The sequence below is a fragment of the Poecilia mexicana genome, unplaced genomic scaffold (assembly GCF_051168715.1).
Source record: "Poecilia mexicana isolate PSO_F unplaced genomic scaffold, ASM5116871v1 scaffold_2, whole genome shotgun sequence".
In the NCBI taxonomy this organism is placed as follows: domain Eukaryota; kingdom Metazoa; phylum Chordata; class Actinopteri; order Cyprinodontiformes; family Poeciliidae; genus Poecilia; species Poecilia mexicana.
This window is the reverse complement of record NW_028263371.1, coordinates 21,438,649-21,465,891: the sequence shown is the minus strand read 5'-3', so window position 1 is coordinate 21,465,891 and position 27,243 is coordinate 21,438,649. Positions and strand designations below refer to the sequence as shown.

General features: G+C 37.4%; 1 protein-coding gene across 1 annotated transcript; it reads right to left on the bottom strand.

Moving 5' to 3' along the window:
- On the bottom strand, positions 1-26,824 carry LOC106928145 (NLR family CARD domain-containing protein 3-like). The gene is made up of 6 exons (XM_088003986.1): positions 26,739-26,824; positions 24,323-24,357; positions 23,344-23,625; positions 21,172-22,921; positions 1,337-1,534; positions 1-148 (listed from the first exon to the last, which is right to left on the bottom strand). The coding sequence occupies exons 2-6, from the start codon at positions 24,348-24,350 to the stop codon at positions 1-3; spliced, it is 2,406 nt and encodes an 801-aa protein (XP_087860112.1). The 5' UTR covers positions 24,351-24,357; positions 26,739-26,824.
- Positions 26,825-27,243: the final 419 nt, after the last annotated feature.

Sequence of the window (27,243 nt, the reverse complement as noted above, 5' to 3'; positions counted from 1 at the left end):
TCATCCAGAGTTGGTCGACTTTCTCTCAGACGCTGAACCTTCAGTCTGAGCATGTGCAGAACCTCCTAACACACCTGGTCCAGATTCATGTGCTTCAGCTGGTTCTGATGTCTGGACCTGAATACTCATGTCCTGAAGAACCTGCAGCCTGTTGAGCTCAGAAAAACTCAGTGGTCTGGATTTTTTCAGATGAAGCTGAAGTTGGTTTCTGATGGGAGAAACCAACTTCTTGGCTAAACAGCTAAAGGGCGATTTGACCTAATTATTCACCACCCTCAGCATCTTTCATTTACAACACATATTTGAACCTGGACAAGATTAATATCAACTAATAGCAGAATATTTAAAACTAAGTGTGGTATTGGAAACCTTGAGGTGATTTATGGAACTTCAGTAAAGGGTGATTTCATTCTGTTTTTGTATCTGGACCACATGAGAACTGAACTCCTCGTCAGAAATTTCCATTATTTTGCTGTAATATCCAGTTTTAGTTATTTTGTTTTTTCATAAGATGCTGAAAACGCTGAAACATTAGGTGGAATCGCCCTTTTGCCATTTCCTGAATCAGAAACTGCAATCTCAATCCAATTTCACATAGACATAGGCTGAAGGCTTTGGCTGCTGGTTCTGATCATCAGCTGGAGACCCGACTTGGTAACCGGATCAGAACCACTCAGTTTATTCATCAATGGCCTTGGGTTCTTCTTAAAGCTGCTGAAAGCCAATGGAGGCCATTATTTCCTAAGGAGACGTGACCTGATGAAGCTTCATCACAGAGACGAGGCTCCAACCGACTGACAGCTGTCAGACTGAAGAGGACGGTTCCTCTCTGACCCGGCCCAACAGAACCACAGCTTCAGGACAAAGTGAGGAACCTGCTGCTGCTGCAAACCTCACTGTCATTCAGTTCATCTAGATTTGCTTTTCTACAATCAGTCACTTCTTAGATGTTTCATTAATGATGATTTGAACTGGTCAGTGTTTGTGGCTCGACTGGAGGAAAACATTTCATTCTGGATGTAAAGATGAGAATCAGAAATAAAACAATCTGAATCTTTACCAACCAAACTGAAACATCTCCATCGTTAATTAACTTCATTTGAATTATTTTACTCATTTTGTTCATCAGTAAAAAACATTTTAAAAACTGAAAAACAAAGTTCAATGATCTCAAAGTCTGAAATATGAAAATAATTCATTTATAAGGTAAAATGTGTTAGAGATTTTAATCTGTCATTTAAAAAGGATGTTTTAAAGTATTACAATAAAATCCTTAATTAAACTAAGGACTAAAGTATCAATGAATGATTTTATTGGATAAATAGAAAAAACAAACCTCAGTTTCTTCACTTTACTGACTGAACTCTCAAGGATCTCAGACACATTCTTCATATCAGAGTCTCCAATGGTTCCAAGTCCCAGTGTTCCCAGAATGAAGATCTCACTTATTTCCAGTTCAGTCAGATCTGGGTTGGACTTCAGAGCTGAAGCCAAAACTTCACATTCAGCCTTTTGGATCAAACAGCCACCAAGTCTGTGATGAGAGAAGAAATAAATTCATTTCTAATGAAATCAATCTGGATCATAAACAGATAAAATATGATAACAGTGATGTCATCATGATGTCATCATCTGATCAACATCTGATCTTCAGTTTACTGAGTTTGACCCGACAGAGAGTCTGTGCAGTTCCTGACTAAAGTCCAGGTTCTGGTTCTGGTTCTGGTCCAGGCTTCATGTCCTCAGACCTTCAGCTCAGTCAGATGTTGAAGATCTTCTATCATCTGTGAAGGAAAGTTCAGTTTCTCTGCAGCATCAGAGCCTCAAAGGAGCTGCAGCAGCTGATGAAGAGGCTGACTGAGCTGAATGAAGGAAACTACTGGAGATGATGGAGAGGAGGAGGAACTGCTCACAGCTCTGACAAGTCACACTGACTTGGACTAGACCGTTTGGCTCCTTGAGATCTTCCACCAAGCAGGAAGTGAGTTATAAATGAAGTGAGCAGAGCAGGAAGTCCAGCCTGCTGTGGACCTCTGGCATCTCTGGGTTTGTTTAGCCCATATCTGCTGCTGCAGCATCTAGAATCCTCCTCATCATGAATAATAGTAGTATATTCTATAGAAACGTGGCTCCCAGCAGCAGATTATTAAATGCTGCCACAGAGGAAACTGGGAGCAGACCAGACACATGATGCTCCCAGTTGTGTCTCCGTTCATCTGCTGGATTTGATGCTGTAACAAAGTAGAAAGTGGACAGTCGTCAACCTGCTTCAGCTAAAAGCTGCAGATTGTTCTGGACTTCCTGAAGAGCAGCAGCAGAACCGGTCCTGCTGCTCCTTCAGGTCTGGACCGGGTCAGAACCTGGTCCAGGTGAGAAGACTATATATACACCCTTCTGTCAAATTTTAATCGGAGTTTGATGGATTAATTGATATTAATTGATATTAAACCCCCCCCTCCCCCCCCATGGGAACTATGTGACCTCTTGACCTCCCCCCTCCCCCCAGACATATGTCACATATATCATATGATGGGAATTTTGTAACTACCTCTGGTTTTAAACAGATTGTCTTCTTGATACACAGTGTAGGAATTAAATGCCTTTAACTCTTGTTCCAAAAGAGAGACACAGTCTTGACGTTTTTGAGAAACCAGATACCTGCTGCTTGTGGGCGCGTGTGTATCTGTCTTTGAAAGGGAGGGGGCCTTGCAGAGCAGTTCTGCGTGTGTGCGCATGCATGTCTGTCCTCAAGCATGAGAAACCTGCAGGATACATCTGATCTTTGCAGTTATTTGGTATCAGACTATAGATAAGTGCAAGCCTCATGAAAACAAAAACTTAAAGCATCTGTTCTTTGAACCAACATACGGTGAAACCTGGCTCATACTCTTTAAAGGGATATAATATAACGTATAGCTAGGTAAGAGGGGATGACCTCTGACCCTGCAACTGTTGATGACTGCCTCAGGCAATCCTTTTGAAGGAAAACAACAGTTTATCTGTTTTACTGCAATATTTATGGCAGCACGACTAGTCGGTGCTGACTATGAGTTTGTAATTTCCTTCCTCCGTTCCGAAAACAGTCACTTAAATTTTAAACTACAGATACTTTCTGTAACAGCTGCTAGTGGGATACATTTCAGTAAAAGTTCCTCATCTGTAACTGTATTTCTTAAGGATATGTGTCGGGTAGTAAACAGGTCTATGTGAGGCTACTCAAATTTTACTTTTAGCTTTCTGTAGTTAAAGTGAAAGACAAACTCTAACATTGATCCCTTTCCAGAATTTGTCCTCACATCATTGTGAATGCTACTTTGCTTCAGTCTTTTTTTTTCTGTTGTTGAATCAACACTGATCTTCTCAGTGCTTCATGGTTTCTCCAAAATAGTAAAGGTTGGTACATTTGAAACTCACAGATATATATATATATTTTTTATGCAACACTTGCTAGTGTGACACATTTCAGTAAAAGTTTCTCATCTGTAAATGTATTTCTTAAGAATATGTGACAGGGACTAAACAGGCCCAGGTGAGGCTGCTGCTCATATTTATCTTTCAGTTTTCCCCAAAGTTTAAAGTTTTTTACACTGTACAACCACACTCTAAGAATTGCTCCAACATGGTAAATTGTTTTGCTACCTTTAAAATTATCTACAGCTTTTGTCTCTGACTTATACGCTGTTTGCTTTTTTGGCCCTAATGATTCTTTTACTCCATCCGTTATCTTACATGCTTAAGTGCTCTAACAAAATATAGTTCACCTGTAGTTGTTAAGGTTCCATTACTAAAAAATTATAAATGATCAATGTGAACCATCAGTCTTAAAATATTTAGTACAATTTCTATTTATTTAGATTTGATGTTTTGATGTGAGCACTTGGATTTCTATCGATTTATTGAATGATGCTCTATGTAAATATTTATCAAACTGAATGATCATTCAGGTTTTATATAGTTTTTTTTTCTTTTCATTCAATGTTTGTTGCAGAAATTCAAACATATGCTGGCTATCGACCAACAATTCAATCATTGAATCTTTGCTTTTTTTCTCAAATAGCCCTTCTCACGGAGACTTACTTACATCTTCTGACACCTGGCCCAACTTATAATAACATTAACCAAGTTTGCTGTTGGTACACTTACCTAAAGAATAAAACTTGCTCGCTACACAACCAAGCTCCATGAGTTGGTCACAACGTGGTAAATTGTTTTGTTACCTTTAAAATGATCTACAGCTTTATTTTTCCCTTGGTCCTAATGATGCTACCTGTTCATTAATGTTCACTAACAGACAGGTCACCTCTTGTAACTGATAAGTGTATAAATGTGAAGCATCAGTATGCGTTCAAGAAGATCATATCAGTCAGATTTCATAAAATATCATGAAACTCAAAGGAATCAAAATTATAGTTCACAGAAAGGTAATCTATCCTTTTTAGGGAGCTTTGACTGTGAAAGGAATTAATAAAATATACTATGAAAAAAATTCAATTTGCAGAATCCTGATGATTAAACTTCAATTGTGAACTGAATGATTAGATTGTATCTAGACACAAAATAATCAACTGTTAATTAGTAATAATACTGTGGAAATGACCACCAAGATCTGAACAAACAAGAAACTTGACTACCTCAAGAGATTTCTCACGTAATGAACCGTCTGACTTTCTTTAGTCGACTAAGTTTAATCTTACCAAATTTTAGCTGTAGAGCAAACAGGTACTGAGTTTGAAGCCTGGGTCAGATGCCTCCAGCCATCTGCTAAAGCTAGACTCCGGCCTTCCTCACTGTAAAATAAAACATTCTGCTTAATTAAAGAGTTCACGTGAACATCACTTCATTCTCAACAACTTGTTTGTACTCATCTTAAACAAGCGGCAGGAACGTTTGGATTTAAAAAATAAAAAATAAAGATGCTTTATAAGTTAATCCATTTAAGTTGAGTCTGCAACAACTAGAATAAAATAAAAAGTGAACTATTTGAAAGTAGTGAGGATTTTGGGTGGTAAATGTTTAACATTTTAACATACACAGACATTACTCCATTTCTACTCAAGCAAACCAAAAGGTTTGGAACAGAACCGCTATGTCAAGTAACGACATGCAGTAAATACATGCTGCTGCTGCTGGCAGAAAGTAAAATAAATTTTGCATTGAATAATATTTTGGATGAGTTTAAGAATATTGTTTGCCAAAATCGCACAATGTAACTACACTTGTCTTTTACACGTTGCAGTAATTCAATCTTTTGGGGCATTTGGTTTGCATAAATTTAAGTAACTACAACCTATTTTCCTGCTCCACATACTTGGCTAGCAATTTTCCAGTTAGCTTCCCAGTCTGAACTTCTGCACAATGTCTCGATTCAGTCAAATCTTCTATCCTGTGTCTCCTGTACTCTGATATTCTACTACATCCACTCTGTGAAAGCTTTGCTTGCTGGTCTTCTTCATGCTTTGAATGCAGCATCAGGTTTCTCTTACTTTAACCTGCCCAACATGCAGCTGATTGGCTTGTTAGCCTTTCCATCCCCTCCCAGTGAGGCGGTGCTTCACCAAGCAAACTGTTTGTCAAACTGTTGATCTTCCTCAGAAGATGAGAAGACATGGTGACTGAGTTTTAGACACTAGCAGCCAGGTCATACGGCTTTTTACTAAACGGCAGTCCTAAAAGTATATATCTTTAAATTATGAATAAATACGTACAATTTCATAATTATTTGATCCAGCGGTTATAGAAGTTTGGTAATAATGCAATACAAGGATTGTTGTTTCTTAATGTCAGTGTTTCTGCTACTGGAGTGAGACAGTAAGAAGACAAGGAACAGGGTTAAACGAGGATTTAGAAATAAAAATACAAAGATGATAGTTGTATTTACTGGGAGAAAGACTATGACTAGTTATCAGGACAGAATGAGACCCGTTAAAACTGTTGGGTCCATATGATCCAAGGAGCGAACCGGTCATCTGCTCCAACAATTTATTACCCTTTAGGAACTATGTCTCGACACAAGGAGCAGGAACATCACAACATCCTTATATCAAACATTTTTCATCCTTATATCAGTGATTTAAAACCATTTCTAATTTCTGATACCATACGGCAGGCTGCAAAGTTGTGCATGACTGTAAAAGTAATTTATTTTCTTCACTGATAGAAAAGTGTAACGTGTTTATTATGAGTAGGATTAACCGAGCTGAAGGAAAACAAAGGAGAAATAAATATTCAACGATACAGAACCGAATCAGCAAATATGAACTTAGGAAACTATTGAAACCTTCAAGAATCTTATGTTGTGTAAGATATTTAAGAAAATAATAGTGAAACCGCACTCATGAGTTACTTTATTTGGCTGTTATCTCTAAAATATGTTACTTTTTATGTTGAACACCAGACACATCTCACCTCTTTCCCACAGTTTTTCACTTAGTTCAACGACTGCAGTGGATTTTATAGTCAGTGTTAAAAGCAGCAGCACAGAGTCTGAAGCCATGGAGGAAATTTACGTCAACATGGAACCTGTTGGACAAACTGCATCTAACCACACAGGTAAGAATAAAGTTACAGAGAAATCTAGTATGTATTTAATTGGATTTTGCTAAGGTTCAGGTTTTCGTTAAGGTTCGAACAGCTCCAAAGAGAGGCTCTGCCTCTGTGTGGCTTTGGGAATCCTGAATGTTTTACTTTTGGCTGAACTCATCGCCATCAGTGAACGCAGTGAGTCTTCTTCTAGTCATCTTAAAGATGAGTACATTTTAATACAGTAAATTTTATGTTTCTGTGACAAAAATGTCATCGGCTCTTCTGAAATCAAACTGACCAAATAGCAAGGGTTTGAAAAGTACAAAGCTTGGTGACTCAAAGTGTTGCAGAGGTGAATCTGTGTTACGTGAGTTTGATTCTTTTTCAGCATTGGATGCATTTGCAGCCATTTAGGTTAGCATGTCTTTAATATCTCCTCTTTTTTCCACTATTTACCCAACAATTTATTGTTCAGTGTTGCCTCAGTTTAAGTTCTACAGCCATAACCAAAATCATAAAACTATTTTATAGGTCTTAAGTGAAAATTCGATGCGACTTTTATTTTTGCAAACATGCTTGTTGATTTTTTTTCCAGCTCATGACGTGACAGCAGATTTTTCTGACATTAGTAACTTTCTGACTGAGCAGAACAGCGACAGCAAGTTTCCCTCCACGAACGATAACTTCACTGAAACGACTCCACGAGCTGAAGAGACTTCAAGGTTTGTCAAAACTTTGAAAAAATTTGGATCTCATTAAAATGTCTAAAACCTTTTCCCCTCTGAATTGTAGAGTATAACTAATAACTTTCCTTTTGTAGCTAAATTAATATAATGTAAATGAACAACTTTTATTTTAATTTATTAAGTACTGTATCATTTGTGTGTTCTAAAAACAACAATGTAAAAAAAGCAAAACTTTTTTTTTCTTACAGAACGGACAAACATCAGTTGTTCCTGTTAATTCAGGGGCTGCAGAAGAAAAAAGGAGCAAATCCAGTAGAGATTTATGATTAGGATTTGTGTTCGGTGTGATATTATTTACCAACAATCATGTAGCTTATTAGTATGGTGTTACATAAAACCTAAAAATAAAATGTACACTTGTTGTGACTTATAAAGCAACAATTTTACAGGTTGTACTCTTTCTTGTTAAAAACTCTGACTTGATAAACAAACGTTGGAGGATGGTTGGTTGTGGGGAGAATCGGTTCAGCATGAGGCTTTCTGATTGTGTCTTAATGTGACTTTTACTACGAGACTTTATGGAACTCCATTGGTGCCCAGTAATAAAGAAACAAAGAAAGAAGGTAGCATACGTACATGTTGGTTCCCCTGAAAATATGGATAAAATCAGTCATTACAGGGTAAAAGTAATTTGAAGAGGGGGGAAGCATATAAACAAGTCAAGTCAATAACAAGTCAATAACAAGTCAATAACAAGTCAATAACATGATGCAATCCACATTTTTAACTCGGATAACTTAACTTTTTTTTTTACTGTCTTAAATAATACATTTAAATTGCTGCACTGATAAGTAGAATGGAAATGACTTTTTTTTGTAAATTGTCTTAAGATTACCTATTGTAAATTAGTGTTATATAAATCAATTTGTATTATGAAAGGTTTTAATTTGCCCAACGGACTGGACTGAAGAAAAATGATGAGCAATGGTTGATGAAAGCAAAAATTGGTATTTTTTTGGTAACATCAAAAGTTCATTTTTGAGGTCAAACTAAAAATATGTACATTTCTTTCCAATACATTTTTCCACATACCATGGCCTGGTGTCTGAGCAGATGAAGGTCATCCCTATTGTCAGAAACCGTGATGTTAAGTTTGACTTACAAACCAATTTTCAAAAACATTAGTCATAATATCCTGTTCGGCATAATTCACAGTACTCAAAGTCTAAACAGTCTAAAAAAACAAGCATAAGAATCACCATAAAGTCATGACCTAAAAACGCTTGTGAAAACATTCTTGCTCCTGAATCTGGCTCAGGAAACTAAAGCTAGAGGAGCAAACTCTTCCTCAATTTAAATTTACATTTTAATAAATAAAACAATGTATACATAACCATTGTATTTCATTTGCCTGGTGTTCTTTGTTGGATCATTTTTGTAGCTTGATGTACTAGTACTAGTAATATCATGTAGTGCAATCATCATGTAGCAACATCAAAGTTTGCAATAAGTTTTGCATTAAATCAATGGCAGGAAACTGAGTTGTCATTATGGTACTTTTATTTGAAGAACTTTTATTCCTTAGATAATAGTGCTGCAGGAGGAGGTTCTATATTTAGGACCTTGTAAATATATAATGTTGTATTTACCCCCATATTCCACCCTCATTTGTTTATTTTACATCAATGGGATGTTAAATGGGCAGGCTGTACACCGTGATGGAGATATTTGTGTCTTTAAAGACCTGTTCCAGGATCTTTGACACCTCTGACCACTGCAGCTTGTCCAGGCCACAGCCGATTCTGAGGGGTAGACACGAGACAAACAATTATTTCCAATATCGAAGAAGATTTAAGGATATATGTCACAGTTATGTATCCACAGTTGTTCCTACAAACCGAGGTATTGATATACTATTGACACCATTTTGTAAGCAGTGAGATTTCATGTCTTCCAGATTCTGTCTCAGGCTGTCATATGTTGGTTTCTGGCTGGCTTTTTTCTTTGTGATCTGTGACATATATCCTTAAATCTTCTTCGATATTGGAAATAATTGTTTGTCTCGTGTCTACAAAATAAACAAATGAGGGTGGAATATGGGGGTAAATACAACATTATATATTTACAAGGTTCTAAATATAGAACCTCCTCCTGCAGCACTATTATCTAAGGAATAAAAGTTCTTCAAATAAAAGTACCATAATGACAACTCAGTTTCCTGCCATTGATTTAATGCAAAACTTATTGCAAACTTTGATGTTGCTACATGATGATTGCACTACATGATATTACTAGTACTAGTACATCAAGCTACAAAAATGATCCAACAAAGAACACCAGGCAAATGAAATACAATGGTTATGTATACATTGTTTTATTTATTAAAATGTAAATTTAAATTGAGGAAGAGTTTGCTCCTCTAGCTTTAGTTTCCTGAGCCAGATTCAGGAGCAAGAATGTTTTCACAAGCGTTTTTAGGTCATGACTTTATGGTGATTCTTATGCTTGTTTTTTTAGACTGTTTAGACTTTGAGTACTGTGAATTATGCCGAACAGGATATTATGACTAATGTTTTTGAAAATTGGTTTGTAAGTCAAACTTAACATCACGGTTTCTGACAATAGGGATGACCTTCATCTGCTCAGACACCAGGCCATGGTATGTGGAAAAATGTATTGGAAAGAAATGTACATATTTTTAGTTTGACCTCAAAAATGAACTTTTGATGTTACCAAAAAAATACCAATTTTTGCTTTCATCAACCATTGCTCATCATTTTTCTTCAGTCCAGTCCGTTGGGCAAATTAAAACCTTTCATAATACAAATTGATTTATATAACACTAATTTACAATAGGTAATCTTAAGACAATTTACAAAAAAAAGTCATTTCCATTCTACTTATCAGTGCAGCAATTTAAATGTATTATTTAAGACAGTAAAAAAAAAAGTTAAGTTATCCGAGTTAAAAATGTGGATTGCATCATGTTATTGACTTGTTATTGACTTGTTATTGACTTGTTATTGACTTGACTTGTTTATATGCTTCCCCCCTCTTCAAATTACTTTTACCCTGTAATGACTGATTTTATCCATATTTTCAGGGGAACCAACATGTACGTATGCTACCTTCTTTCTTTGTTTCTTTATTACTGGGCACCAATGGAGTTCCATAAAGTCTCGTAGTAAAAGTCACATTAAGACACAATCAGAAAGCCTCATGCTGAACCGATTCTCCCCACAACCAACCATCCTCCAACGTTTGTTTATCAAGTCAGAGTTTTTAACAAGAAAGAGTACAACCTGTAAAATTGTTGCTTTATAAGTCACAACAAGTGTACATTTTATTTTTAGGTTTTATGTAACACCATACTAATAAGCTACATGATTGTTGGTAAATAATATCACACCGAACACAAATCCTAATCATAAATCTCTACTGGATTTGCTCCTTTTTTCTTCTGCAGGCCCTGGATTAACAAGAACAACTGATGTTTGTTCATTCTGTAAGAAAAACAAAGTTTTGCTTTTTTTACATTGTTGTTTTTAGAGCACACAAATGATACAGTACTTAATAAATTAAAATAAAAGTTGGTCATTTACATTATATTCATTTAGCCACAAAAGGAAAGTTATTAGTTATACTCTACAATTCAGAGGGGAAAAGGTTTTAGACATTTTAATGAGATCCAAATTTTTTCAAAGTTTTGACAAACCTTGAAGTCTCTTCAGCTCGTGGAGTCGTTTCAGTGAAGTTATCGTTCGTGGAGGGAAACTTGCTGTCGCTGTTCTGCTCAGTCAGAAAGTTACTAATGTCAGAAAAATCTGCTGTCACGTCATGAGCTGGAAAAAAAATCAACAAGCATGTTTGCAAAAATAAAAGTCGCATCGAATTTTCACTTAAGACCTATAAAATAGTTTTATGATTTTGGTTATGGCTGTAGAACTTAAACTGAGGCAACACTGAACAATAAATTGTTGGGTAAATAGTGGAAAAAAGAGGAGATATTAAAGACATGCTAACCTAAATGGCTGCAAATGCATCCAATGCTGAAAAAGAATCAAACTCACGTAACACAGATTCACCTCTGCAACACTTTGAGTCACCAAGCTTTGTACTTTTCAAACCCTTGCTATTTGGTCAGTTTGATTTCAGAAGAGCCGATGACATTTTTATCACAGAAACATGAAATTTACTGTATTAAAATGTACTCATCTTTAAGATGACTAGAAGAAGTCTCACTGCGTTCACTGATGGCGATGAGTTCAGCCAAAAGTAAAACATTCAGGATTCCCAAAGCCACACAGAGGCAGAGCCTCTCTTTGGAGCTGTTCGAACCTTAACGAAAACCTGAACTTTAGCAAAATCCAATTAAATACATACTAGATTTCTCTGTAACTTTATTCTTACCTGTGTGGTTAGATGCAGTTTGTCCAACAGGTTCCATGTTGACGTAAATTTCCTCCATCGCTTCAGACTCTGTGCTGCTTTTAACACTGACTATAAAATCCACTGCAGTCGTGGAACTAAGTGAAAAACTGTGGGAAAGAGGTGAGATGTGTCTGGTGTTCAACATAAAAAGTAACATATTTTAGAGATAACAACCAAATAAAGTAACTCATGAGTGCGGTTTCACTATTATTTTCTTAAATATCTTACACAACATAAGATTCTTGAAGGTTTCAATAGTTTCCTAAGTTCATATTTGCTGATTCGGTTCTGTATCGTTGAATATTTATTTCTCCTTTGTTTTCCTTCAGCTCGGTTAATCCTACTCATAATAAACACGTTACACTTTTCTATCAGTGAAGAAAATAAATTACTTTTACAGTCATGCACAACTTTGCAGCCTGCCGTATGGTATCAGAAATTAGAAATGGTTTTAAATCACTGATATAAGGATGAAAAATGTTTGATATAAGGATGTTGTGATGTTCCTGCTCCTGGTGTCCAAAAATAGTTCCTAAAGGGTAATAAATTGTTGGAGCAGATGACCGGTTCGCTCCTTGGATCATATGGACCCAACAGTTTTAACGGGTCTCATTCTGTCCTGATAACTAGTCATAGTCTTTCTCCCAGTAAATACAACTATCATCTTTGTATTTTTATTTCTAAATCCTCGTTTAACCCTATTCCTTGTCTTCTTACTGTCTCACTCCAGTAGCAGAAACACTGACATTAAGAAACAACAATCCTTGTATTGCATTATTACCAAACTTCTATAACCGCTGGATCAAATAATTATGAAATTGTACGTATTTATTCATAATTTAAAGATATATACTTTTAGGACTGCCGTTTAGTAAAAAGCCGTATGACCTGGCTACTAGTGTCTAAAACTCAGTCACCATGTCTTCTCATCTTCTGAGGAAGATCAACAGTTTGACAAACAGTTTGCTTGGTGAAGCACCGCCTCACTGGGAGGGGATGGAAAGGCTAACAAGCCAATCAGCTGCATGTTGGGCAGGTTAAAGTAAGAGAAACCTGATGCTGCATTCAAAGCATGAAGAAGACCAGCAAGCAAAGCTTTCACAGAGTGGATGTAGTAGAATATCAGAGTACAGGAGACACAGGATAGAAGATTTGACTGAATCGAGACATTGTGCAGAAGTTCAGACTGGGAAGCTAACTGGAAAATTACTAGCCAAGTATGTGGAGCAGGAAAATAGGTTGTAGTTACTTAAATTTATGCAAACCAAATGCCCCAAAAGATTGAATTACTGCAACGTGTAAAAGACAAGTGTAGTTACATTGTGCGATTTTGGCAAACAATATTCTTAAACTCATCCAAAATATTATTCAATGCAAAATTTATTTTACTTTCTGCCAGCAGCAGCAGCATGTATTTACTGCATGTCGTTACTTGACATAGCGGTTCTGTTCCAAACCTTTTGGTTTGCTTGAGTAGAAATGGAGTAATGTCTGTGTATGTTAAAATGTTAAACATTTACCACCCAAAATCCTCACTACTTTCAAATAGTTCACTTTTTATTTTATTCTAGTTGTTGCAGACTCAACTTAAATGGATTAACTTATAAAGCATCTTTATTTTTTATTTTTTAAATCCAAACGTTCCTGCCGCTTGTTTAAGATGAGTACAAACAAGTTGTTGAGAATGAAGTGATGTTCACGTGAACTCTTTAATTAAGCAGAATGTTTTATTTTACAGTGAGGAAGGCCGGAGTCTAGCTTTAGCAGATGGCTGGAGGCATCTGACCCAGGCTTCAAACTCAGTACCTGTTTGCTCTATAGCAAAAATTTGGTAAGATTAAATTTAGTCGACTAAAGAAAGTCAGACGGTTCATTACGTGAGAAATCTCTTGAGGTAGTCAAGTTTCTTGTTTGTTCAGATCTTGGTGGTCATTTCCACAGTATTATTACTAATTAACAGTTGATTATTTTGTGTCTAGATACAATCTAATCATTCAGTTCACAATTGAAGTTTAATCATCAGGATTCTGCAAATTGAATTTTTTTCATAGTATATTTTATTAATTCCTTTCACAGTCAAAGCTCCCTAAAAAGGATAGATTACCTTTCTGTGAACTATAATTTTGATTCCTTTGAGTTTCATGATATTTTATGAAATCTGACTGATATGATCTTCTTGAACGCATACTGATGCTTCACATTTATACACTTATCAGTTACAAGAGGTGACCTGTCTGTTAGTGAACATTAATGAACAGGTTGCATCATTAGGACAAAGGAAAAAAAATAAAGTTGTAGATAATATTAAAGGTAACAAAACAATTTACCATGTTGTGACCAACTCTTGGAGCTTGGTTGTGTAGCGAGCAAGTTTTATTCTTTAGGTAAGTGTACCAACAGCAAACTTGGTTAATGTTATTATAAGTTGGGCCAGGTGTCAGAAGATGTAAGTAAGTCTCCGTGAGAAGGGCTATTTGAGAAAAAAAGCAAAGATTCAATGATTGAATTGTTGGTCGATAGCCAGCATATGTTTGAATTTCTGCAACAAACATTGAATGAAAAGAAAAAAAAACTATATAAAACCTGAATGATCATTCAGTTTGATAAATATTTACATAGAGCATCATTCAATAAATCGATAGAAATCCAAGTGCTCACATCAAAACATCAAATCTAAATAAATAGAAATCGTACTAAATATTTTAAGACTGATGGTTCACATTGATCATTTATAATTTTTTAGTAATGGAACCTTAACAACTACAGGTGAACTATATTTTGTTAGAGCACTTAAGCATGTAAGATAACGGATGGAGTAAAAGAATCATTAGGGCCAAAAAAAGCAAACAGCGTATAAGTCAGAGACAAAAGCTGTAGATAATTTTAAAGGTAGCAAAACAATTTACCATGTTGGAGCAATTCTTAGAGTGTGGTTGTACAGTGTAAAAAACTTTAAACTTTGGGGAAAACTGAAAGATAAATATGAGCAGCAGCCTCACCTGGGCCTGTTTAGTCCCTGTCACATATTCTTAAGAAATACATTTACAGATGAGAAACTTTTACTGAAATGTGTCACACTAGCAAGTGTTGCATAAAAAATATATATATATATCTGTGAGTTTCAAATGTACCAACCTTTACTATTTTGGAGAAACCATGAAGCACTGAGAAGATCAGTGTTGATTCAACAACAGAAAAAAAAAGACTGAAGCAAAGTAGCATTCACAATGATGTGAGGACAAATTCTGGAAAGGGATCAATGTTAGAGTTTGTCTTTCACTTTAACTACAGAAAGCTAAAAGTAAAATTTGAGTAGCCTCACATAGACCTGTTTACTACCCGACACATATCCTTAAGAAATACAGTTACAGATGAGGAACTTTTACTGAAATGTATCCCACTAGCAGCTGTTACAGAAAGTATCTGTAGTTTAAAATTTAAGTGACTGTTTTCGGAACGGAGGAAGGAAATTACAAACTCATAGTCAGCACCGACTAGTCGTGCTGCCATAAATATTGCAGTAAAACAGATAAACTGTTGTTTTCCTTCAAAAGGATTGCCTGAGGCAGTCATCAACAGTTGCAGGGTCAGAGGTCATCCCCTCTTACCTAGCTATACGTTATATTATATCCCGTTAAAGAGTATGAGCCAGGTTTCACCGTATGTTGGTTCAAAGAACAGATGCTTTAAGTTTTTGTTTTCATGAGGCTTGCACTTATCTATAGTCTGATACCAAATAACTGCAAAGATCAGATGTATCCTGCAGGTTTCTCATGCTTGAGGACAGACATGCATGCGCACACACGCAGAACTGCTCTGCAAGGCCCCCTCCCTTTCAAAGACAGATACACACGCGCCCACAAGCAGCAGGTATCTGGTTTCTCAAAAACGTCAAGACTGTGTCTATCTTTTGGAACAAGAGTTAAAGGCATTTAATTCCTACACTGTGTATCAAGAAGACAATCTGTTTAAAACCAGAGGTAGTTACAAAATTCCCATCATATGATATATGTGACATATGTCTGGGGGGAGGGGGGAGGTCAAGAGGTCACATAGTTCCCATGGGGGGGGAGGGGGGGGGGTTTAATATCAATTAATATCAATTAATCCATCAAACTCCGATTAAAATTTGACAGAAGGGTGTATATATAGTCTTCTCAGGTGGCCCATGATTGGTCAGACATGATGATCCTCATTAATATGTCTGCAGACATTCAGATGAGACAGACTGATAAACTCTCAGTGCATCAGTCAGTCTGATCTACTACAGTGATGATCTGTATTATGATGGACAGAACCTGAACCAAAACCAGAGTGTTTGGGTCCATCTTTCATGGTGAAGCAGTGAAAGTTCTACAGTAACTAGAAAAGGTTGGGATACATTTACTGCATTGGTCATAGAGAAATCACCTTATTGAATGTTTAGATAATAATAAATGACTTATTGGGAACATTTGAGACACAAGATATCAGATATTGATATGAAGAGGAAACTGGAACATTAACTAAAATCATTTTCTGGACTGCAGAAAAATTAAGTCTCAGACAGAAAATATTTACAAAAAAAAACTTAAAAAAAAATCAGGATTAGTGGACATAAGTAGGGACTCGAACCCTCAGGACAAATAAAACACATTTTTTTTATTTTCTTCATTTAAGATTTTTCTTTATATCAAATGTTGATAAACATAATAATAAAATGTGACATAAATGAGACACATCTGATCATGCAGAGTGTTTATGACTCTCCATTTGGGTGATGAATCCAAAGAAACCCTGTGGAGGTTAAACAATAGTTCATAAATTAACACTAAATTCAATAGGTTCGTAGAAAAACAACTCACAGACAGTGTTGAAAGTAGTTTTAAATTCTTGTGGGTACTATGAAAAAAAAAGATAACTGTATATAACTGCACAAAAAGAAGCAACTGTATGTATGGCTCCAAATCCAGGCCTCCATTGGTTAATAAATTTGATTTCCATTGATGATTTTTGTGTGATTTTGTTGTCAGCACATTCAACTTTGTACAGAACAAAGTATTCAATGAGAATATGTCATTCATTCAGATCTAGGATGTTATTTGAGTGTTCCCTTTATTTTCTTGAGCAGTGTGTGTGTGTGTGTGTGTGTGTGTGGGTGTGTGTATATATATATATATATATATATATATATATATATATATATATATATATATATATATATATATATATATATATATATATATATATAATTGCTTCTTTGTGTGCTTTGGAGTTTCTGTGCTGATTAATTTTTTGTAAAGCTATAAAAGCTGGTAGCTCTTGAATTGCTAATGTAGCAGCATAAATGGTGCGCTGCCACTTTAAGGTCAATTTCGGCTGCTGTATATAAGCAAGCCTTCACCTGTCATGACGTCAATTCAATCTGCTTCCTTTGTCTGCGCCGTGCTGGGTAAGTGTGGCTGTTTTATCCTTCTTTGTCAGCTTTAATAGTAATTAATGCTAACTTGTCTATCTGCTTAGTCTCCTTTGCTGCACCTCCAATATCTGGACCGATCTGTCTGTTCATTTGTTTGCTAACAGGAAGGTAAGGGCTTAGCGTAGCTAGGTATCATCTACCCCATGTAAACAAAACCTTCACATAGCGTTTTCTTACAGTTGCTCTGCATCTAGGTGGAATTGGGGATCTGATTATTTGGCAGTGCAGTCATTTATCAGGTCACAGGTAAGCGGCTGCTGCAAGTTATGTTTTTGTTAGCAGTTGTATTAATAATTTGCTCAATTCTTTTTAGCCTTCTGACTCATCAGCATTGTACCTGGAGTGACACTCGCTGCTGTTTTGCCTACTTATAAATTGTTTTAAAATACTAATCTGCACTTTCCCTGCTGCTGGGAGCATTGATGGCAATACTAAGGGGATAAAGTGCAATATAGTAGAGCTATTGTATCACTGCTTTACTTGTATTTCATTTTTTTTGTCTTTCTTTTAGAGACTGAGGCTTCTGTGGTGGCGGCGGTGACCCTTGGTGGCAGTGTTTTGTTGGAGCACCTTTTTCTTTGTTTGCTGTGTTTTTGTAGTGTCCAAGGTGGTCCCCTTTTTCTGCACTGGATGTTGCCCCTTCCCTAACTACCTCCCCCATCGGTAAGCCTCAGTTTCCTTTGAAATTTAAACATTTTATTGTAATAAATCTTGTCAAATGCATTCACTGTTTAAACCATTCAATTTCAGATTATTGGAAATTTAAGATGTATTGAAGTTTAATAAATTTTTGTAGAACCTTCCAAATCTCGTCTCATTTCCAGCAGAACTTACCTGTGTCCTTATTACATTAGATTTTCCTGGAGTTATTCCAGGTGGCGTTGTTGGTCACTGTAACCTTCTATATTTGAGTTCATAATTAAAAAAATCCACCCCCAGGTTGCCACACTAAAAAAATAAAGCTGTATTTCCCTCAGTCCACTGGCTGCAATGTTGACACCTTGAGATGCCATGAGACCTAAACTCTGAACATCATGGCATGGAGTGCATCCCAGTTTCTGTGTGCAGTGATTCCTGAGTTTGGGTTGTCTTACTGCATCTGGTGCTTTGAAGGGTTTTGTTTGGTGGCTGCTGTCCCTATAGTTCAGTGCTTCTCAACTCTGGTCCTCACCTCCCCCCTTTCCTGCATCTTTTAGGCGTTTCCCTTCTGCCACACACCTGAATTGTATCTCTGGGTGATTAACAGGCTTCAGCAGTTCTTGATGGTCATGCAATCATTTGAATCAGATGTTCTGGAAAAGAGGCACATCTAAAACATGCAGAGCAGGTGGGCACTGAGGACAAGAGTTGAGAAACACTGATGTAGTGGCTACTTCTGCCGGTAACCTCAGCCACTGTGGTTTATCTTCTGTTATTTGCTTTTCTGTGTTTTTAAGAGTATTTTAAAATAGAATTTAATAAATTGCTTTGTGAAACGCATTCTTGTCTCGAAGGTCATAACTATCTGCACAGCTGAACCTGTGTGCCTTAAAAAGAAAGTGATATTCACCGGGTGAAATTCCCAGGGTGCCGTTGTTGAGCTACTGATTATTTGGGTCCAAATACTGAAACTGTGCAATACTCCTGAGTTGCATCTAGTGCTGCCACAGGACAAAATGGTTACAAATTTTATCTGAGCTAAACAAAAACAGTAAAATTTCAGACACTAAAACTCTCAAAAGTAAAGGATGGATGAGCTTTAAAGCATTTATATTATAGAGCAGCACAGATGAGAATCGATTTATCCTACAGTGAGATCAGTGTCTTATTAAAAAACGCATAGATGCAGACCTGATAAAAGTCACTGGACACATGGCAGAAAATATTAAAGCAAAGCAAAACTGAAAGAAGTGTTCAGATTTTGTGATGGTTGATTATGATAAAGATTTCCTCCCTCCAAGTATAAATAAGATTTTCACACAGTGGTCAGAAAAGGTTATAACAAGTTGCTGGAAGATTAGAAACAATGTATTAAGAAATGTAACAACTTCAAGAAAACTGCAAATTGGAAAAATTTGACTTTAGATTTCTTCAGCTGAGACACCATTACAATAAAAATATAAAGTTTTGGAGGAGGAGATGGATCTAATTAAAATCTTTTTAGAACCTAAGAAAAAAAATTATATCCAGACTATATTCATGTCTACAAATAGGGAGAAAATTTAACACAACATGCATAAAAGCTAAACAAAATCAAAAATAACTGTTTGGTTAAATATTTGCATTTCTGTGATTCTCAGCTCAAGTTCAGGCCTGTGGAAGACATTTTCTTAGAAAAACCTGGTGAGTTTTTTGATTCCTCAAATATTGGGGGTAAATTGTGTAACGACCCTGAAAAGACAAAATGTTGTAGGAACTGTGGGAATGTGTCTGCAGGACATTTTAAGTCTTTGTGAATGTATTGAGATCGCCCCCTACTTGTCAAACGTGATAAAGAAAATAAATATATAATGGTCTTAAATTTAACCTGTGATTTTACTGAGGTCTACTTAGGTAGTTTACTGAAGAAGTCGGACAGATGTCTAATATTACTAGCAGCACAAAGAAAAGCTTTAACTAAGTGGCTCAATGTGGAACCACCACCATCTTTGGACTGGAAGGAAAAAATTGAGGAAATTCATCCAGTGGAGAGACTGTCATTAAGATAAATAAAATATATTGGAAGAAAATAAACATCCACCTGAACTTGGTCGCAAATGTCTGATCAATGTAATTAACTCAAATTGGGTTTTACTATTTATTATCTAATTGTCTTTGTCCAACTAGAACAGTGTTTTTCAACCACTGTGCCGCGGCACACTAGTGTATCGTGAGTGGTCGTCAGGTGTGCCGTGGAAATTATCCAATTTCACCTACCATATTTTCTGGACTATAAGCTGCTACTTTTTTTCCTACACTTTGAACATGCGACTTTTCTGCGGATTTTCCTTCAACCACCAGGGGGCTCTTTAGCAGGAAGTGAATCATTGGAAGTCAAAATTGGAAATCAAAGAAGAACGCGCTAATTTTAATTTAGAACAAGCACATGCTAGCAGCAGGCACGACGGAGAACTGTTTTAAAACTCATATGATGCAGCTTCTAAGTTGAGGAGTATCGATCTGGCACTACAGGAGGGAAATAAAGACGCTGCTCGTAAACTCGGCGAGAACAAAACCGGATTTGGAGACAGAGAACTGCGTCCTTAATATATCCAGCAGTTATCAGGACGCAGCCCTCTCCTGCCCTCTGCTGGGTCCTTATGGGAAACAGAGCAGCAGAGATACCAGCGGCCTGTAGCCCGGTGCGGCTGATATGTGTAGTTTCCAGGGGAGTTAAAAAAATTTGAAGGTACGGTTTATAGTATGGTGCGCTCTTAGTCCGGAAAATACGGTAATTGGTCTTAAAAGATTATTTGAAAACGAATTATCTGTAAATAACGCCATCTTTGAGTGTCTCTGCTGTAGTAGTGACTAGCAGCGTAATCATGTAATTTTATTATCACTAGATGGCAGTATAGGTACAGAGCATTTTACATTAAAACAAGAGAATTAGTGATGCATGAATGTTACTATATTCATGCATCACACACCACAGTGTTGTGGCACTGTTCAGGTGTATTTTTGAAGTGGACATCTTAAATGCAATTTGAAATAAATATAAAATATAAGAAATATTTTTTTGTTTATTTGATTCCTATTCAATACACTTTGATAAGAATGACTATATATGTAATATAGGCGGCTACAGAGTATCTTTGTTTACATTTTTGGTTGGTGTTGTGCCTCGAGATTTTTTCAATGTACCTTGGCTCAAAAAAGGTTGAATGAACTACAAGCTCTGCAATTTTTGTTAGTTGGGGTCTGAATGGTCAATGTATTTATATTTCTAAAACTGCAAAAATAAAAAAATAAAGTAAAAAAACTAAAACGAAATAGTCCAAAGGATGAAGGAAGTACTTAAAGACCAAAAACATGCAGAATCAACTTGGAGAAAGAAGAAACAGGAGGACAATGGTGCTGAATCAGCATTCACACAATGAAAACATCTGGACTCACCGAGCCTTTCTGCAGTTCCTCACAGCTGGAACCAGTCTCAGTCGTCCATCATCTGATGTGTTGTACTTCTCCAGGTCCAACTCATCCAGAACCTCTGATACCTGCAGCATGAAGGCCAGAGCTGAACAGTCAGTCACTGAGAGCTCCTTCCCTGAATCCAGCAGCCGTTGGATCTCCTGAGTAAATGAGACGTCGTTCATCTCCACCAGACAGTAGAAGATGTTGATGCTTCTGTCAGCAGAGATTCTAACAGTGTTCATCTCCTTCAGGTTGGTGATGATTCTCTGGATGGTTTCTGGACGGTTCTCTGTCTGACCCAGCAGATCCTCTAAGAGTCTCTGGTTGGACTCCACAGTGAGACCATGAAGGAAGCGGACAAACAGGTCCAGGTGGCCATTTTCACTGCTGAGACATTTCTCCATGACTTTCTTCATGAACTCATCCAGAGATGTTTCATTGTATTCTTCTCCCAGGAACGTCTTGATGACCTCTGACCTCCTGCTGGTGAAGCAGTGGAGCATGTAGACGGCAGCCAGAAACTCCTGGATGCTCAGATGAACAAAGGAGTAGACGGAGACGTTGCCCAACCCAGTCTCCTCTTTAAACATCTGAGTGAAAACTCCTGAGAACAACGCAGCATCTTTGATGTTGATGCCACAACGTTTGAGGTCTTTTTCATAGAAGATCAGGTTTCCCTTCAGCAGCTGATCTAAAGCCAGACTACCTAGAGACTCAATCAGCTTCCTGTTCTCTGGATCTTCTTCAGATCCTTCTTCATACTTTTCCTCCTTGATTTTGAACTGAAACAGCAGGAACTCTATGTACATCTCAGTCAGGGTCTTGGGCAGCTCTCCTTCCTCTCTGGTCTTCATCATTTCCTCCAGAACATTAGCAGTGATCCAGCAGAAAACTGGGATGTGACACATGATGTGGAGAGTTTTTGATTTCTTGATGTGGGAGATGATCCTGCTGGCCTTCTCTTCATCGTCTCTGAATCTCTTCCTGAAGTACTCCTCCTTCTGGGGGTCAGTGAACCCTCTGACCTCTATGACCCTGTCAACAGACTCATCTGGGATCTGATTGGCTGCTGCAGGTCGTGTGGTTATCCAGAGGAGAGCAGAGGGAAGCAGTTTCCCCCTGATGAGGTTTGTCAGCAGAACATCCACTGAGCTGGACTCTGAAGGGTCAGTCAGGATCAGATTATCATCAAAGTCCAGAGAAAGTCGACTCTCATCCAGACCATCAAAGATGAACAGAACATGAAACTTTTTAAAGCTGCTGATTCCTGCATCTTTAATTTTGTCAAAGAATTGATGAATCAGTTCCACCAAGCTGAACTTTTCTTCTTTCAAGTTATTCAGCTCTCTGAACGTGAATGGAAATATGAAATCAATGTTCTGGTTGGTTCTGCCTTCAGCCCAGTCCAGAGTGAACTTCTGTGTTAACAGTGTTTTCCCAATGCCAGCCACTCCCAAGGTCATCACTGTTCTGATTCGTTGTTTCCTACCAGGGTTGGGTTTAAAGATGTCTTCCAGGTTTATTTTTGTTCCTTGATTACTGGATGCTGTTTCAATCTTTCTGACCTCATGTTCCTGGTTGACCTTTCCAGTTCCTCCTTCTACGATGAAGAGCTCTGTGTAATTATCATTCAGGGAGGTTTTCTCTCCATGTATTGCAATGCCTTCACAGATAGATTGGAACGTTTCCTTTAGAGACTTTTTCAGGTCACGTTGACATCGGTCATCAAAATCTGAACACAGATAAAGACACAAGATGAAACACTTGAACAAATTAAGATCCAATTCATTGAATTTTAATTTGTTTCTTTATCAGGATGTTTAAACAAAGAGCTCATTTCAATAATAGACCATGTGGAGGATTTCATTCAGAAGAAACCTGAAACATTCAAATCATGAGGAAAACACATACAGCTGTACTGTGTAGCTTTGCTTATTAATAAATTGACTGGACTACAAACATCATGTTGAATATTCAAAGTTTTTTTACAGTAGGAGTCGCCTCCTATTAAATCTGCAGGAAAACTTTTCCATAGTTCCTGACCAACATCTCAGTAGGAGGTGTCTGACCATAGTGCTCCATTTATTTTTGTTATAGTTAATCACTGTTGGATGAGTTCACTTCCACCCAGTCATGATTGGTGAAGGGACTAACCTAAATCAGAGAAGTCAGAGAACAAACTCAGCTGACTGGACAGTGTAGGATCTACAAAATGAAGACGTTTGATCATCAGTCTGCAGGCTCTCTGTCCTTTCTTCATCACAGCATCGATGGTGTCGCGGGCCTTGTCTGTTCTGGTTTGGTTCTTCTGAAGTATTTCTTCTTTCTCTGAACGTTTAAAGATGCCATCTGCCTCAAGGCCATCGAGGAGCTGAATCAGGATTTCCTCAGAAACTCTCTTCACAAACTCAGAGTGAACCTCTGAAAGTTTTTCCTCTGCAGATAGAAATCAGAAACAGCATGAATTCAAACTGACGTCAAGAGAAAAACATGTTGAAGATCAACTATCCATGTTTCTCCATCCAGAGATTCAGAGTCTGTTGATCCTCAGGTCTAAACCTGCTGTTGTGTTTCTGCCTCATATCTGAGTGACGACCACTGATTCTGTCTACATGAGACCAAATGAAGCTTCTGGTTCATCACTTTCTATCCTCACTGCAGGAACAACAATAAAAGAAACACCTTCTAAATATGGAGCTGCACCATTTTAGGAAAAAAGGAAACTCTGATATTAGTGAATATTGTGATGAAAATATTTATTAACAAACATCTTCATTAGTTTTCTTTCTTCATCTCCGTCTCTAAGCTTTAACATCTCTGTCACCAAATGTTGGATTAAAAGATGCAGCAAGTCTGAGATAATAAATTAGTAATAAATGATGTGATTACTGGATAAATTAATTATAGTAAACATTCCTGAAGTATCAGAGCTGCTGGCCTGTTCTTCACTTCGGTTCCTTTTAGTTTCCATCTGAGTTCAGTTTTTACCTTCAGGTTTCACAGAAACTCACAATGTTTCCACCAGAGCTTCACTGAACAGGAAGCATGAAAACAAAGACACTGAGGCTGAGCTTCATCACATGGCAGCAACACAGGCTGTGATTGGTCAGTTTGTTCCTATATGATCACTTACCGAAATCCACTTTATGCTGCTGCGCCATCTTTTACCTGGAAAACATGAAGGATTCATTATGGTGAGACTTTATTTCATTTCATAATTAATTTATTTTGGTATTTTTGGAAGACTGAATGGAATCTAAAATATATTGGATTAGCAATGGAAAATATTCATACTCATAAACATTTCTTTAATACTTAAAACTAAAAGACGTGTTTATGAAAACTGACTGGATCCTTACAGAAAATCTGAAATAAACACCAACTTACCAAGTTTTTCTATGTTCCCGTTAAGAATCAACACTGACCATTAAACAGTCATTCTAGGATCAGATTTCCTTCAGGCTGAAACTAAAACATCTTTAAATCCTGTTTGTTGCCATTGGACAGGCTTGTGTTGATGCTACCACTAGGTGGCAGCATCAGCTGATTAAAGCTCCTCCAGAAAAGCATCTGGCCTCCTGATCAGGTGTTTAATTTTCAGGTGACCAGCAGCTTCTGAATCTGTCCTCACCGTCTCTGCGTCTTCCTCTTAGTGATGATGAGCAGCAGAGATGAAGACACAGAGGGATGAGAGGACAAATCTGGACTGATAGAGTTTCATCCTGCTGAAACAAACCAAGTCCTGACTGGTTTTACTGAAGCTGCTGTCTGGGACCAAACTGGAGAACTCAGTGGATTTTAAAAGGGGCCAAAAACTCTACAACCCTAAAGGTTGTAAACCCAATCAAAATGGCATAATGAAGATATTTGAAACTTGGTACACAAAAGCCTTCAAGACAGGAAATAAACTATTGGAGGTAGTTCCTAAAAATTAACAAGTCCGCTGTTTGGGGTCAAAGGTCATTTTTGACATTTCACACATACCGAATTTTGACAAAGTCCAATGAATTTAAATGTATTGGCTTCACACAGTAGGAATTCCTATTAACCTTGGAGGGTTAAAAGTTATCAAAATGTTGCATTTTTGGACCAAACCTCAAAGTTTAATGTCTCACCAATAAAAATATCTCAGAGTCAAACAGTCTGACTTCAACACGATTGTCCAGGAGGAATTAAGGCGTTAGGGGATTTCCCCCCTCAAAGCTGTAGAGCAGATCTCATCCCTTCAGAGGAACCAACTTTACACGGATCTGACTGATGGCTATAAGAAAAGATAATGAACTGAAGCTCTGCACATCTGAATCCTGGGACAAGATCAGACATGCAGATAAATAACTGTCTTCAGTTTCTCACTCTGGAGAACCACAGATGGATTAGGGATTAATCTGTGAGACGCTGAAGCCTGAAATATTCCTCCACTCCTCAGTGGAACAATAAGACCTTCATGAAAATAGAAAACAAACTATTTCTGACGTTGAACAATAATGAGAGGATTAATATATGAACATCTCGACCTGCAAAACAAAACAAAAAAATACATTTTTGATCCAAAATGGCCGACGTCCTGCAGGTTGTGGTAAACGGGTCCAATAGTAATTTTTATAGGTTTGATGGGTTTTTTTTGTTAACTCAGTTCAGGTCTAAATAACAGCAGATGTTGTTTTAAATACTCTAGGGGGCGCTGTGTTGTTATGTCACCATAATCAGTTATTATTGATCAATAATTGATTGAAATGATCAGCTGTTCTCTGTCACCACAGACTGATTCAATCTGGATTTAAAAGCCCAGAGAAATCATCTCTGATCAATAAATTATTGACTTCATATTGAAATATTTTCCATCCACCAACCAGAACCCAGATATCTCAGCCGGGCCACAAACATTCAGAACCTTCTGGTACCAGTTTGACTCCACTATGAAACTGGGAGCAAACTCAGCTGGTTGTCTGGGTTACAGATGAAAACTCAGAGAAAATCATATTTCCTGGTTGAAATGGAGCTAATAGCGAAAATTCAACCTGGAAGACTCCATCCCCTCCGTTCGTCCATCGGCGTCATGCTCATCTCCGACCTCAGCGCTGGACCTCACCTGGTGTGTCCAATCATCAATCAAGCTCAGCATAGAAGGATCCACACCCAAGTCGTCGGCCGCTTCCCAGCTGCGTTCAACCCACCACCTCCCCTTCTCCACCCTCATCCTTCGGCTCTCCAGGATGGCACCCTTTTCCAGACCTCCACCACCAGTGTCGGGTCCCGGGGGAGAGCATCCCTAATCGGTTATCGGGATGTTCGAGTTCACATCAAATCTCTGCTCAGATCAGCTGCTGGGGCCCGAGCGCCAAAGAACTGTTATTCATTGCTGTCATTAAATCTTTTAATTGTTCCTTTCTTCGTCTGAGTCTTTCCAGATTGAAATCAGGTGCTGGCAGCTCTGGTTCAGAACCAGAACCAGAACCAGGCCCAGTTCTGGTTCTGGTTCTGTCCAGCAGCTTAAAGAGAGAAAACCCAGTCAGGACTGGAAACCAGTAGAAAGTGGAGTTAAAACTCACCTGATCAGATCTTTGCTTCTCCTTCTGTTCACACAAACCGAGTCGGAGCGAACAGGAGAACTGGACCTGATTCTCCAGAACTTAAACTGGACCCACCTGAGGCTCCGCCCCCTCTGACAGCAGAGGTGTGTTCACCTGTTGAAATGACAGGAATCCTGTCTGATCAGTGATACCAGGAAATTGATGTTTAAAACAACAAATTCACAGTTTAAATGTTCTTTATGTTTTAAATATGTTTAGTATTTTTAATCAATATTTTATTAAATTAATGGAGATTTTCAGTTTTACCTATGAAATATTTTAACCAACAAATTTCTGCAAAGAAACTCAAGAGCAATAAAACTAATAATAGTTTCTGCTTCTAATCTGAACCAAGAACCTTGAAATGTTGAAGTTTCTCCACATGTTGACACGACCGTCTGATATGTTAACATTATCAAATACAGATTTTATTAATTTATTTAATCGTGTTTAATGTTGATAGAAACTTTCCATGTTGATTCTC

Coding starts and splice junctions, on each gene's coding strand:
- LOC106928145 (XM_088003986.1), bottom strand. CDS start 24,350: ATGGCGCAGCAGCATAAAGTGGATTTCG. Junction 1,535..21,171: donor AGGAACTGCAGAAAGGCTCG/GTGAGTCCAGAT, acceptor CTCTCATCACAG/ACTTGGTGGCTGTTTGATCC. Junction 149..1,336: donor AGTAAAGTGAAGAAACTGAG/GTTTGTTTTTTC, acceptor TGAGCTCAACAG/GCTGCAGGTTCTTCAGGACA.